The 15,291-nt window shown below is 38.3% G+C and overlaps 1 protein-coding gene across 1 annotated transcript in view; it reads left to right on the plus strand.

Annotated features, from left to right (window-relative positions):
* Positions 1-15,291, plus strand: part of BAZ1B (bromodomain adjacent to zinc finger domain 1B) — a 69,104-nt gene that overhangs the window by 22,239 nt on the left and 31,574 nt on the right. The window contains exons 5-7 of the mRNA XM_038539121.1: positions 15-136; positions 3,261-3,458; positions 11,991-13,692. Of these exons, the coding sequence (XP_038395049.1) occupies positions 15-136; positions 3,261-3,458; positions 11,991-13,692 (2,022 nt within the window). The remainder of the gene's footprint in view (positions 1-14; positions 137-3,260; positions 3,459-11,990; positions 13,693-15,291) is intronic.

The following is a 15,291-nucleotide window of genomic DNA, read 5'->3' on the forward strand; positions in this document are numbered from 1 at the left end:
ATTGATTTGACTAGATGACAGAGCACGTAGATCTCCACGAAAACTCCCTACTTCATTAAAAAAAGGAGAAAGGAAATGGGCTCCACCAAAATTTCTGCCTCACAAATATGATGTGAAATTACAAAATGAAGATAAGGTTAGTTGGTACTTTATATTAAACCTTTTACATGTAGTAAATGTTATTTCAGAAAATATAGGGCTTGTTTTCTTGGAGAAAATGTGCTAAAGAAAAATGTGAATGAATGTGTTTCTACAAAAAATTCTGAGCAGTTTTCTAGTTTTTGTAATTATGACCTATGTAATTATGACCTTAAGTTAAATTGTATTTTTTCCCCCTAGGAGATAGCATGTTTTTTCTTTTAATATGAATTATTAGGGTATAGGAATAATTTACATTTGAGCTTCAAACTCAGTTTGAAAAATAAGAATCGATTCCCAGCAATTATACAGTTTCCCCAGGAAATAGCTCTTCCCTGTTAAAAATAAAGCAATTTGTAATACACTTAAACTCAGAAACTGAGTCAGTACTAATCAGTGCTTTTACAAGGAATCTGTGAAGCTACTAATCTAAAATAGTAAATACCTTTAAAATAGTGCTTTGTTATACTGATTTTAAGGTTTATATTGTTTTAATACATCCAGAGTCATGATATATATTTTTTCTTTAAAGATTTATTTATTTATTTTAGAAAGAGAGAGAGAGTGGGGTTGGGGGGGTAGGGGAGACAGAGGGAGAGGGAGAGAGAGGCCCAAGCCAACTCTATGCTGAGTACAGAGCCCAACATGGAGTTCAATCTCATGACCTTGAAATCACAACCTGAGCTGAAACCAACAGTCAGACGCTCAATCCACTGTGCCACCCAGGTGCCCCCAGATTCATGATATATCCTAAAATAAATGGGCAAGAATTTTTTTCTTAGTGGTGTATATAAAACAATGTGTTTTTCATTAATAGCATCTTAAGAGTCCATGAAATATGGCATATTATTTTCAGGTACTCTGTACCTGTATGTGTAAAATCTTATAATTAGAAAGAAGCAGAGTGGGCAGTTGGGTTGGAAGTCGGTTACACATTTGTCTTCCTGTTGAACTGTTTTATAGCAGAAACAGCTAAGTCCTAAGAAATCGAAGAGTTCTTTCAAAGTTCATGATTTAGTGTAAATGAGAGTGGGAAGGATTATAACCGAGATCTTTTGCTTCTTCGTAGTTTTGGGTTTTTTCCCCACCTCAGAATGTTGACAAGTCTTACTTGACCCCTTTTTTTTAAAGATTTTATTTTTAATCTCTATACCTAATATGGGGCTTGAACTTCCAACCCCAAGATCAAGCAACCCCAAGAGTTGCTCCTCCAACTGAGTCAGCCGGGCGCCCCCAGCATTTTGACTCACTTGTTTTTTTTTTTAATTTAATTTAATTTTATTTTTTTAAAATTTTATTTTATTTATTTATGATAGGCACACAGTGAGAGAGAGAGAGAGGCAGAGACATAGGCAGAGGGAGAAGCAGGCTCCATGCACCGGGAGCCCGACGTGGGATTCGATCCCGGGTCTCCAGGATCGCGCCCTGGGCCGAAGGCGGGCGCCAAACCGCTGCGCCACCCAGGGATCCCTTTGTTTTTATAGTTGATCTGAAGACATGGCTGGATTGTTAGGGTTTGTTTATATTTGAAAATTCGATGTTAAATATAGTTTTTCACTAATTTTTTTACTTAACCTTCAGCAAGATAACTAGGTAAAATATTATTACTAGAAAGTCTCAGCCACTTCCCTGATTATTACTTGTATTCCTTTTTTTTTCTTTAAGATTTTATTTATTTTAGAGTGAGAAAATGTGCGTGGGAGCAGGGAGATGGGCAGAGGGGGCAATAGAGGGACAAGCAGACTCTGCTGAGCTCAGAGTCTGATTTGGGACTAGATCTGATGACCCGGAGATCATGAGGTGAGTGGAAACCAAGAATCCAATGCTTAACTAACTGAGCCACTCAGGTGCCCCTCACTTCTATTTTTATCGATGAGTATAAATTGTTTTGTTCACATGTAGTAAATACAGGAAGATCGGATACAGGTAAGAAAAAAGATACCTCTTATTCCATACTCAGAGATGATAATTGGTAAATATAGATGTGGTTAATGCTGGTTAGCTTTTTTTTTTTTAAGGTTTAATTTTTTAATTATTTATTTATTTTAGAGAGGGGAGAATGTGGGCATGTTGTGGGGAGGGGCAGAGAGAGAACCTCAAGCTGACTCCCTACTGAGCACAGGGCCTGCCTTGCTGAAACCCAGAGTTGGATGCTTAACCAACTGAGCCAGCCAGGTGCCCCCTGGAGATTAGCTTTTAAGTGACTTTTAAAAATAGAGGTATACTAGGGACACCTCGGTGGCTCAGTGGTTGACTGCCTGCCTTTGGCTCAGAGCGTGATCCTGGTTCCAAGATTAAGTCCCACATCGGGCTCCCTGCAGGGAGTCTGCTTCCCGCTCTGCCTGTGTCTCTGCCTCTCTCCCTGTGTCTTTCATGAATGAATAGATAAAATATTTAAAATAAAGGAGTATTTTATATATACTGTTTTTAAACTTGCTTTTTTTCATTTACTATATGATGAAGATCTGTGATGTCATTAAATTTTTTTCTGAAACAGTATTTTCAGGTTGTAGGGTGTCTGATAGTCACCAGGGGGAGTTTATTAAAAATGTAGATTCCCACACTCTACTGCCAGAGGCACTTCTGATTCAGTAAGTTTGGAGCCTAATCATCTACATTTTAATAGCACTTTTAGATGATTCTAATAAATTTGTCCTGATTGAGAAACACTTTTCCCCTTGCTAAATATATTGTAGATAATATATTACATATAATTATATGTTTGTGTATATTATATATGTATAATGGTTGTATCCATTATATGGATGTATTTTAATTTAAAACAATGATTCCCTTACTGATACACCTTATGTAGTCCCCCCCCCCCTTTTTTTCCTTTTATAAGCAGTTGTTAATTATCCATTTACTTCCAAATTCGTATTAGAGGAATTGCTGGTTCAATGGGTATGCACATTTTTAGGACTCATACATACTGATAAATTGCCTAGGGATGTGTTTAATTTAATATTCTGTCTCTGAAAATTATTCTTTTTGTTTCATCTAGTTTATAGCCATATTTCATAGAGGGAATTACGATTTTTCTGGAGAGAACATAAATCTTTGTTTTCACTGGTTAATTGCTTTATACCCCAGTGGTAAGTTATTTATATTTGTTAACCTAGATCATCAGTAATGTGCCAGCAGACAGCTTGATTCGTACAGAACGCCCACCAAATAAAGAGATACTTCGATACTTTATACGGCATAACGCATTACGGGCTGGTACTGGTGAAAATGCACCATGGGTGGTAGAAGATGAATTGGTGAAGAAATATTCCCTGCCTAGCAAGTTCAGTGACTTTTTGCTTGATCCATACAAGGTAAGGTCACTATTAATTTTTAAACAGAAATAACACTGTTAGATGAGTTTGTTTTCTCTGTTGGTGGCTCCAATTAGATTTTGAACTCTCAAATCAGAAAATGGATTCAGAAATTTTCACATCTCTTTGTTTTATGTAGATGATGATGTGGGATTGGTATTGAATATCTCTCCTAGTTTGATTTATTTTTTACTATGGTTGCATAATTAAAAAATATATATGTAGGGCAGCCCTGGTGGCTCAGCGGTTTAGCGCTGCCTTCGGCCCAGGGTGTGATCCTGGAGACCCAGGATCGAGTCCCGCGTTGGGCTCCCTGCAGGGAGCCTGCTTCTCCCTCTGCCTGTGTCTCTGCCTCTCTCTCTCTCTCTCTCTCCTCTCTGTGCTTCTCATAAATAAATAAAATCTTAAAAAAAAAATATATGTATATGTATGCATATATATGCATGTATGCATATATGCATATCTATATGCGTATTATATGTGTGCGTATGTATATACATATGGTTTTTTGCCTCAGATTCTTCTTGGAATGAGGTATGGTATAAATAGAAAAAAGTATTTCTTAGATTGATTTCTAAGAATGAAAACTGAATTTGTTTCTTTTAAAAAAGATTTTATTTTTACTGAAGAGAGTGAGCGAGCACGAGCTGGGGGAGGGCAAGAGGGAGAAGGAGAAGCAGACTCCCCGCTGAGCAGGGAGCCTGTTGTTGATCCCAGGACTCTTAGATCATGACCCAAGCTGAAGGGAGGTACCTAACTGACTGAGCCACCCAGGCACCCTGAAAACTGAATTTGTATACAGATAAGATGATCAAACACCCCAGTATCCTTACAAAAGACTTGAAATGAGTATTACTTGTATGACAGATTAGTAGAAAATCTAGTATTTCCCTCTTGAGAATGTGTTGGGGTTTTTTTGGTTAATCAGCTCATTTGATCTTCAAAACATTTCTTATAAAGTAGTGTTGTGTTGGGGGTGTGTGTATATATAATCTTATTTTCCAGATGCAGGAGCTGAGGCTAGTCTAATTAGAACCAACAGAAAGTAAAATAAAAGCCAAGACAATTGCCTCAGATTTCTTACTGTCTTTTTCATCTCACGGTTTGTCCAATAAGATTTTTTTAATGTTGATTTTATTTGTGTCTTTGTAGCAAGTTGACGGATTTTGCATACCGATAGCTCATCTTGGTCTTAGGACCAGAATGGGACAGTGACAACAGAGCTGCTGATCCATTAAAACTAAGTCAGAGTTCCATGATTGTTTTGTTTTTAAGATTTTATTTATTTATTCATGAGAGACACAGAAAGAAAGGCAGAGACCTAGGCAGAGGGAGAAACAGGCTCCCTGTGGAGATGTGGGGCTCAATCACAGGACCCCAGGATCACAGCCTGAGCCAAAGGCAGATGTTCGCTCAACCACTGAGCCATCCAGGTGCCCTCATGATTGTTTTTCCGACCCTTTTTGTTTTGAAAAACTAAGCACATCTGGAGTCATACAATTAAATTAGTTCTATTATTTTAGGTTCATTTTGCTGACAAAAGTAATACTGAGAAATAATTTTACTTCTCTAACTAGTTTTATCACTTGTTTTCCTATTCTAGACCAGCATGATCAAGTTCTGTTCCTATGTTCTTTACATTTCTATTATTTGCATAAAAATAAACATTTAGAAATTAATTTGCTTTTTCTAGATTTAGGAGTAAAGTTTCTTTGGAACTATGGTAAACCTAAACTTTTTTATTTATTGAGGGGAAATTTTAAATCTTTGTCATTTCATTGTTAAAGAGTTTCGGAGCTGTGATAACAGCTTTCAGTGGATATAAGATTGTTCTCATTACTGTATGAAAATCCTATACAGAATCATCTCTGAATGAGTTTTAGACTCTTGGATCATTTGAGTCCTTAAATATTTTCCTCTCTTTTTAAATCTTCCACCTTTTATGTATTTTTGTTTAGTGATTCGAGTATATGAATAACATGAAAGAAAGACAAAGTTAAAAAAAAGAGGCTAAATAAGTATTATTTATGGGTAAAAGGTCTTTGTTATTTATGGGTAAACGGCTTATTAAAACAAAAAAGCTGATACACATTTTTTGTAGGAGCCAGAGACTAGAATTCCAGGAACTTGGATCCCAAGAAGCAGTTTCTGAAGAAATCCTCTACTCTGAAATTTTCTAATGAGGGCTTAAGATACTAACTTAATGGGATTTGGCTATAATCAAGATAGAGACTAGGAAGTATAAGCTTGTTTGGATTAAAGTGGTATAAGAAGACTGTGTTTTTGCTTAAACTTCTGTAAAATACCAGTCTACACAATATTTCTTATTCTCCAATACTGTTTGACATTGTTTTGTCTCCTGAGTTTTGTATAGGAGTTGTGTTTTTCCTGTTTGTAGTTTTCTTAAAGAACTTAGAGTAGCTCAGGACCTAATATAATATAGTAAAGACACAGATAAGAAGACCATAAAACAATGTTCTGGATTCTTTCCTTAGCTAAAGGAAATTTTAAGTAGTGTGTTGAGGATTCAAGTTGGTCACATATTATCTGCCTATCCCAAAGGCAAAACGTTTAAAAATTTTTTCTCTTTGATTTTCATAGAATTTCACGTTCTACTAGGCTGCCAAATGCAGCTACTGTGGAGAGAGAGGAGACCTGGAGAGGAAGCAAGTTCTGAGCAGTAGTTTAAGGAAAGGACTGATGGGGAGCTTAGGTGGGAGAGTGGAAAGTTATTTAGAGATTTGGAAGTTGGAGTGTTATCTGAGTAGGACCTGATAGGATGAGAGTGTGTTTGTTGTCCTATAAACTCTAGAACAGGGATCCCTGGGTGGCGCAGCGGTTTGGCGCCTGCCTTTGGCCCAGGGCGCGATCCTGGAGACCCAGGATCGAATCCCACATCGGGCTCCCGGTGCATGGAGCCTGCTTCTCCATCTGCCTGTGTCTCTGCCTCTCTCTCTCTCTCTGTGTGTGACTATCATAAATAAATAAAAATTAAAAAAAAAAACCTCTAGAACATAAATTACTTGAATATATAAGAACTATCTTACTCATTTTATATTCTGTGATCTTTAGCATAGATGTAATAGGTATGTGGCTAGTGAATTCATCTCTATAAGAGGTACCATTTATTGAGAAAAATGCAACTGCCAATTGAGTTTAGAGATAATGACTTGGGAGAATGATTTTTTTTCTTTTTTTTTTTTTGAGAATGATTTACAAGGAATTTGATAATGGTCATCTAAGATGGAATCTGCCATTTTGGCCCCATTGCCTTTGGTATAATACATTGCAGCTCTAGTGTTTTGTTACTCAGTCCACAATGTTTGAACTCTTATTTCAGGGTAATATATCCTAGTAGGGTAGCTTTTGGATAGAGATGTAACAACTAAATAACTATTTTAGACTTTTGGAATCCTGGCATAATTTGGACTGACTTAAATAGGGTTTTTAATAAATTTTATTTATTTATTCTGAAATAATTTCATACAGAAAATTACTATGAAGAATTTTTTCTGTACACCTTCAAGTGAATTCCTCAGATGTTAACATTTACCACATTTGTTTTATTATTTTCTTTCTTACACAAATTTTCTTTTGAGTCATTGAGAATACCCTTGAATATGTGCTTCCTAAAGACAAGAATATGTCTTTCTTTCTTTCTCTTTCTTTCTTTCTTTCTTTCTTTCTTTCTTTCTTTCTTTCTTTCTTTCTTTCTTTCTTTCTTTCTTTCTTTCTTTCTTTCTTCTTTTTCTTTTCTTTTCTTTCTTTCTTTCTTTCTTTCTTTCTTTCTTTCTTTCTTTCTTTCTTTCTTCTTTCTTTCTTTCTTCTTTCTCCCTTTCTTTTTTTCTTTCTTTTCTTTTCTTTTTCTAAAAGATTTTGTTTATTAACTTATTGGAGAGAGAGTGAGCATGAGCAAGAGGAGGAATAGAAGGAGAGAGAGAATCCCAAGCAGACTCCAGGCTGAGCGTGGAGCCTGTCTCATGACATTGAGATCATGACCTGAGTCTAACCCAAGAGTCAGATGCTTAACTGACTGAGCCATTCAGGTGCTAAAGACAGCGGTATTTTCTAACATAGCTATTGTACAGTTGGTGAAGTCAGAAGATTAGCTTTGAAGCAATACTATTATCTGCGGTCCTTACACAAATTTTGAAAATTGTTCCAATACTGTCCTCTTAGCCAAAAAGATATGTATATATTTTTAAAAATATTTATTTATTCATGAGAGACAGAGAGAGGCAGAGACATAGGCATAGGGAGAAGCAGGCTCCCTGCAGGGAGCCCAATGCGGGACTCCATCCTGGATCCTGGGATCACGCCCTGAGCCGAAGGCAGGTGCCCAGCCACTGAGCACCCAGGCATCCTTTAGTTTGTTTGTTTGTTTGTTTGTTTGTTTTTTTAAGATTTATTTATTCATGAGAGACACAGAGAGAGGCACAGGTAAAGGGAGAAGCAGGCTCCATGCAGGGAGCTCGATGTGGGACTCAATCCCAGATCCCGGGATCACGCCCTGAGCCAAAGGCAGACGCTCAAACCATTGAGCCACCCAGGTGTCCCCCTTGGTTTGGTTTTAATAGGATCCAGTGCAGTTATGTTTCCTTGTCTTGTGACTTGTTAGGAAACTGAGGTCTCTTGTGATCTGGAGCCATCTTTCCCCTTTGTTTTTCAAGAACCTTGATGTTGTTTAAGAATACAAGCTGATCGTTTTTGTGTGATGCTTCTCAATTTGTGGCTGTTTCCACATGATTATTTTCAGGCTGTGGATTTTGGGTAGAAGTACCACAGAATTGTTGTGTTCTTAGTGAAGCATATCAGAAGGCATGTGATGTAATTTTGTCTCATTACTAATGATGTTAATTATTACATATCTTGAAAGATGTTTATCTCTTCTAATTAATGTTTTAAATAAGTGTTCATGGTTTTAAATTATTTCTTTAAATTTGCCTCTTGAATTTTATTTATGAGCTAGAGACTAGAGCAGAAGCACTTAAAAAATAAATTGTTAACTTTAAAAACACTTAAAACCATTTTATGGTAACGTATTTTGTATATTTGCTGATAAAGATATCTGGAGATTGAGGCAAGCTCACTGTGAATGTTGCCTTAAAACTCCTACCATGGCTCCTTAGGTGAAGGAGAAGAGTGAAGAATCAGAATATAGATTGCTAAAGTTTTCCAATTCATGGTTTTTGCTGCTTACTGTTAAGTTAAATTTAGCATCTGAATGAGCCACTATAAATAAAGTTTCTTCATTTTTATCTTATTAGATTTTCTTATTTGTGTTGGTGGTTTGTTTGAGGTGACAGGGAACCAGGTATGGAATTGTATACACCATTTTTCAAGTTGCTGAGTCATTCGTAAATACTTCGTTCCTGTTTAGCATTTAGGGAAGGGCCTTTGCCTAAAGCTACATACAATACTGCTATTTCAATGTCCATTCTTTTTTCCCTCCCTGTACACTACTTAAGTAGATAATCCCCCATTATGCTGAATGGGGGATAGGGGAAACCCTTAGCACATAAGTGGTTTTATACTTTTTCAGATCCCCCTGAGCAGCCATGCTGGCTCCCATTTGGCTGTGACTGCCCAGCATGCCCTATGCTGAGATGATCCAGTTACTGAAGGACTGCTCAAGCAGGGAGCTGGCCTGTTGGGAGGGGGTTGGGTGAGTTAATTTTTTTCATTTTTAAGAAAAAAAAATTACATGGTATGGTTTGGCAAGAAAACCACACGCCTTGTAAACAAAAATGGGGTGGTTGGACCCTCAAATGGCTAAGCCATCCCAGCCTTTTCTTCTCACATCATTGCTGGAAAATATAGTGCTGCTAAGTAGAAGAAAATTAAAGAACCTTATGATAATTTGAGTGACTTTTTAAATAGAAAAAGAATCAGTAAATTAAGAAGTGGCCTAATTATAATAGCCTCTATTAAAAGACTCTATTAACATAGTCTCATACTACTACTTTTTAGTGATAAATTTCATTTTGAAATGACTTTAAAGATAGCCGGTTATCCTCAGCATTAGAAGTATCAGTAGCTGGTTACCCTCAGCATTAGAACTATCAACCTGTGTGGTCTATACTCTGAAGATTTTCCAAGGCTAGTTGAAGAAGATGGTTAACTTTTGGAAGGCACTTACTGTATGTCTTTGATTCCTGCCAGGGTAGTTTTGGGCCTTTTTCTGTGATTTGTAGGGTGGTCTCTGAAACACTGTTCTCTTTGGAGTATTGCTACCATTACTGTCCATCAGGAGAGCTCATGTAAGTCATCTTTGCTTACTCATTTTAGCATTTTGAAATGTAATTCTGGGGAAACAGAACTAGGAAATTCTGCTTCTAGGGAAAGTATCCCCCTGAGTTACGGTTAGATACTGTTTATATTCCGTCAACTATGAAACTTTTTGTTAGCAGATATTGAGGACGATAATTGGGGAACAAAAATAGCTAGCTGGAGGACAGTAGTCTGTAATTGCCTGTAGTCCTTAAGAGGCAGATTGGCCTTTGAATTTAGAGGCTTGGCCAGGAGAAAGATGTTAGGTATGGCCTACTTGTTTGTTGCAGACCATATTTCTCCTCCTCGTGCTGCCTTGGTTCTATAAGTCTGTCTGTTGGATGATTATATCTGTACTGTTTAAATTTTATTTGGCATTGCTGTACTGCTTATTAAATTTTACCATATCTGTTTGGTTATGCCCGTCAAGAGTGTAGGTGTTCCTCCGTATCCTCTCTGGGATTTCTTTCACTGTAGCACTTCCCTTGCCTTTTTCAAAGGGCTCACTGTTTTATCTTCGATGGTCTGTAGCTGCTTCCTTGCTTGCAGGTCCTCTCATACTGGCCTGTCTTACCCGCTGCCTCCCATCTTCTGTGTAATTCAGCCTTCTCACCCAGAAACCTCAAGTTAGGTTCGTCTCCAAGTGCCCTCTGTGCTTAGTTGCTTTTGGTAACAAAAACCACATATTCCAGAGGTTATCTAGTCTCCCTCCTACTCACTTGAATTTTTGTAAAAATGGCTCTGCTTTTTCATTGCTTGGTTAGTATTTCATTTAGCCTGTAGTTTAGGTATTTTCTTTGTAATTACATTCTTAAAAATTTCAAAATCAGCACTTGGGTTGTTTTGTGGTTTTTTTTTTTTAAATACACACTTAAACAGAAACAGTGGTATTATGACAAGTTGACTAGGTTCTAGCCTATTAACTAATTCTCTCTGAGGGGATCAAGGTGGAGGATTGAGGGGGCAGGAGATAACGTGTCCAGAGGAGAGTGAAGTGAATGGACTAAGGGACAATATGTCATTACTGGATGGCATTCAGGACACCTTTGAGGTAACTGGTTCTGTTTTTAAAGTAAGACCACACATTGTCTTTGCGTCTTTTATTCCAGTCATGGGTAAGCTAAACATGTGCAGGCCAAAAGTAGCTTGGTATGATAGAGCAGGAAAGGCATTGGGACTGTAGATTTCTGCGAGATTGATTCTATCAACAGACTGGAATTTAATGTGAGTAAAAGGGACAAGAGAGTGTGGGGGAAAGTGTGATAGAATTAATGGACTTAAGGCCCTGATGGGATTGGAGGATTGCAGAGTTGGGCTACTAGAGGGAATGAATTTGAAGGATATGAGGGGATGCTGAAAGAAGAGATGTAGGGGCATCTCGGTGGCTCTGTGGTTGAGCAGCTGCCTTCGGCTCAGGTCATGATTCCCCCGGGGTGCTGGGATCAAGTCCTGCATCAGGCTCTCCGCAGGGAGCCTGCTTCTTCCTCTGCCTGTGTCTCTGCCCCTCTCTCTGTGTGTGTCTCATGAATAAGTAAATCTTAAAAAAAAAACAAAGCATGTGAGATTGAGAATATAGGGAATTTAAAATTAATAACATTCATGGGAATGAGTTCTTGATGGGCGGGAAGAAAACAAAGGGAAGTTTGAGGAACCAGAGCTCGTGGCACATGGGCTCCCTGTTTGTGAGCAGTGATTTTTTTGTTGTTGTTGTGTTACTTTTAATAAAATATGCTTCTGCATTTAGACCAAAAAAAAAAATAAAACCTTAAATAGTGTACTTTCTACTTAAAAGCATAGGGTGCTACCAGTTGAAACAGGTTTAAATGCTAAGAAATCCAGAGTAATTATTAACTCCTTAGATGTTGCCATTATCTAGATCAGGCATTTAGTCTGGGATCCACGAATACACTCTAAAGTTGTATGAATAATTTTTGTATGTTGCTTCTGGAGAAAGGGTTCACAGATTTCATTTAAGTTTTTAAGAATTGCTAGCACTGTATATTAACAAAATTAGTTACATAGCATAAATGTCTAATTACAGAGTATGGATTATTAAGTCTGGGTATCAAGAGAATTTTGTATTGATGTGGCCAAAACATTAGCTAACACTCATCTTTGTTTCTTCAGGGATGTAGTGTCTGTGGACAGAAATGAATATGTAGCTTTACCTGGCTCGCTGGGCAAAGGGCCTATATGATGCTTAAATATTGCTTCTTTAAATTAGTTTTTAAAATTAATTTTGCTGTTATTCTTAAATTCTAGTACATGACTCTTAACCCTTCTACTAAGAGGAAGAATACTGGATCCCCAGATAGGAAGCCCTCAAAAAAATCTAAGACAGACAACTCTTCTCTGAATTCACCACTAAATCCCAAGTTATGGTGTCATGTACACTTGAAGAAATCGTTGAATGGCTCGCCACTCAAAGTGAAGAACTCCAAGAATTCCAGATCTCCAGAAGAACATTTAGAAGAAGTGATGAAGATGATGTCACCCAATAAGCTGCATGCTAACTTTCACATTCCTAAGAAGGGCCCACCTGCCAAGAAATCGGGAAAGCACAGTGATAAACCTTTGAAAGCAAAGGGCAGAAGTAAAGGCATCCTTAATGGACAGAAATCTACAGGTAATTCCAAATCTCCCAAAAAGGGTTTGAAGACTCCTAAAACCAAAATGAAGCAGATGACTTTGTTGGATATGGCCAAAGGCACTCAGAAGATGACACGAGCCCCACGGAACTCTGGGGGTACAGCCAGGTCCTCTAGTAAACCACATAAACATTTGCCTCCTGCTGCCCTACACCTTATTGCCTACTACAAAGAAAACAAAGACAGGGAGGATAAGAAGAGTGCCCTGTCCTGTGTTATCTCCAAAACGGCTCGTCTTCTCTCTAGTGAAGATAGAGCTCGCCTCCCAGAAGAGCTGCGAAGTATTGTTCAAAAACGCTTTGAGCTTCTAGAGCACAAAAAACGGTGGGCCTCTATGTCTGAAGAGCAACGCAAAGAATATTTGAAAAAGAAACGAGAGGAGCTGAAAGAAAAGTTGAAGGAGAAAGCCAAGGAGCGGAGAGAGAAAGAAATGCTTGAGAAACTAGAAAAACAGAAGAGGTACGAGGACCAAGAATTAACTGGCAAAAGCCTTCCAGCATTTAGATTGGTGGATACCCCTGAGGGGCTGCCCAACACGCTCTTTGGGGATGTGGCCATGGTGGTGGAGTTCTTGAGCTGTTACTCGGGGCTACTCTTACCAGATGCTCAGTATCCCATTACTGCTGTGTCCCTCATGGAAGCCTTGAGTGCAGAAAAAGGCGGCTTTTTATACCTGAATAGAGTGTTGGTCATCCTCTTACAGACCTTATTACAGGACGAAATAGCAGAAGACTATGGTGAATTGGGAATGAAGCTGTCAGAAATCCCGCTGACTCTCCATTCTGTTTCAGAGCTGGTGCGGCTCTGCTTGCGCAGATCTGATGTTCAGGAAGAAAGTGAGGGCTCTGACACAGATGACAATAAAGATTCAGCACCATTTGAGGACAATGAAGTACAAGATGAGTTCCTAGAGAAGCTAGAGACTTCGGAGTTTTTTGAACTAACATCAGAAGAGAAGCTCCAGATCTTGACAGCACTTTGCCACCGCATCCTCATGACGTACTCCGTGCAGGACCACATGGAAACCAGACAGCAGATGTCTGCAGAGCTATGGAAAGAACGGCTTGCTGTACTGAAGGAAGAGAATGATAAGAAGAGAGCAGAGAAACAGAAAAGGAAAGAAATGGAAGCCAGAAACAAGGAAAATGGAAAAGAGGAGAATGGGCTAGGCAAACCTGATAGGAAAAAAGAGGTGGTGAAGTTTGAGCCCCAGGTAGACCTGGGAGCCGAAGATATGATCAGTGCCGTGAAGAGCAGGCGGCTGCTTGCCATCCAGGCCAAGAAGGAACGTGAAATCCAGGAGAGAGAGATGAAAGGTAAAATCTTGTGTTGAGAGCAGAAAAGAAACCCTTTAGAAGATAGTAGAAGGAAGGAAATTGCCGAGCTAATGGTAGAGGCTCTATTTGTCATAACTCTTCTATGTTATTTCTGTGTGCGGTAGGCTAGACCCCACTGGGTATGTACCTATTACTCCAGTGGGAGTGTGCAGCCTGCCCTTCTGCAAATGATGGTTTAACTTGGATTAATGTGACAGGGGCATCTTCGCTGCATCTAGTGAAGGACCAAATTCACAAATAGATACAGTGGAAAGCACATAGGACTTGAGAATTGCTGGTCTGGTTTCAAACCCTACCTCTGACTTAACTGTATTACTTTGGGCAAGTTACTTATCCATGCCTCACTATTCTCCTGTGCTTGTTGTTAAGAATGTTTTATTTTTTTTTAATTTTTATTTATTTATTTTTTAAGAATGTTTTAACAATTGAATGACAAGGTATTTGAAGCCCTCAGCAGTTGCCAACTCATATTAATCTTTCCTTTATCATAGATGTAAGAATATAAAATTTGGGGGCTTTGATAGCACCATCAAATCTGAACATTTTTTAAAAAAGATTTATTTATTTAAGGGAGAGTATAAAGGGGAGGGGTAGTGGGAGAGGGAGAGAGAAACTCAGACTCCATGCTGAGTGCAGAGCTGTGTGGGGGCTTCATCTCAAAACCCTGAGATCATAACTTGAGCCAAAACCAAGGGCTGGATGCTTGACCGACTGATTGTACCACCCAGGTGCCCCAAATCTGAACATTTTTAGACAGCTTTAATAGTTCATATATGTACAACTTGTCTATTTATAACATATAACACCTTGTTTTTTTTAATATATTCACAGATGTGTGTAACTTTTGTTACAATTTTAGAACATATTCATCTCAAAAGGAAACCCTCGACTCTTTAGCTATCACCACCCTGTCCATCCAGATTTACTTGTTCAGACATATCATATGAATGGAATCATAGAGTAAATGTGTGGTCTTTTGTGTCTGGCTTCTTTGATGAAGCATAGTGTTTTCAGGGTTCATCCATGTTGTAGCATGTGTCAGTACTTCATTTCCTTTATGCCCGAATAATACTCCATTGTTTTAGTCTGTCACATTTTGTTTATCCATTCATTAGTTGGTGGACACTTAGTTGGTTTCCACCTTTTGGGTACTATGCCTAATGCTGCTGTAAGCATTGGTATGTAAGATTTTGTGTGGACATTCTCATTTTTCTTGGGTATATACTGGAATGGAATTGCTGGGTCACATGATAGCTGTCCTTTAACTGTTTGGGGGAACTACCACACTTTTTCCAAAGTGGCTGCACAATTTTACATATGTGTACTGGTAGTGTGTGAGAATTCTGATTTCTCCACTTGTCTGTATCCCCAACAAAACTTGTTAAACGACTCCTTGATTCTAGTGGTTCTGAATTGGTAGGTCATTGTGGTTTTGATACACATCCTCATAATTAATGATGTCAGGCATCTTCATATGTCTGTTGGTCATATCTCCTTTGGAGGAATAGTCTGATCTTTTGCCCATTTCAAATTGGTTTGCCTTTTTATTATTGAGTTGTAAGAGATCTTTATGTATTC

Source organism: Canis lupus, chromosome 6, assembly GCF_011100685.1.
Source record: "Canis lupus familiaris isolate Mischka breed German Shepherd chromosome 6, alternate assembly UU_Cfam_GSD_1.0, whole genome shotgun sequence".
In the NCBI taxonomy this organism is placed as follows: Eukaryota; Metazoa; Chordata; class Mammalia; order Carnivora; family Canidae; genus Canis; species Canis lupus.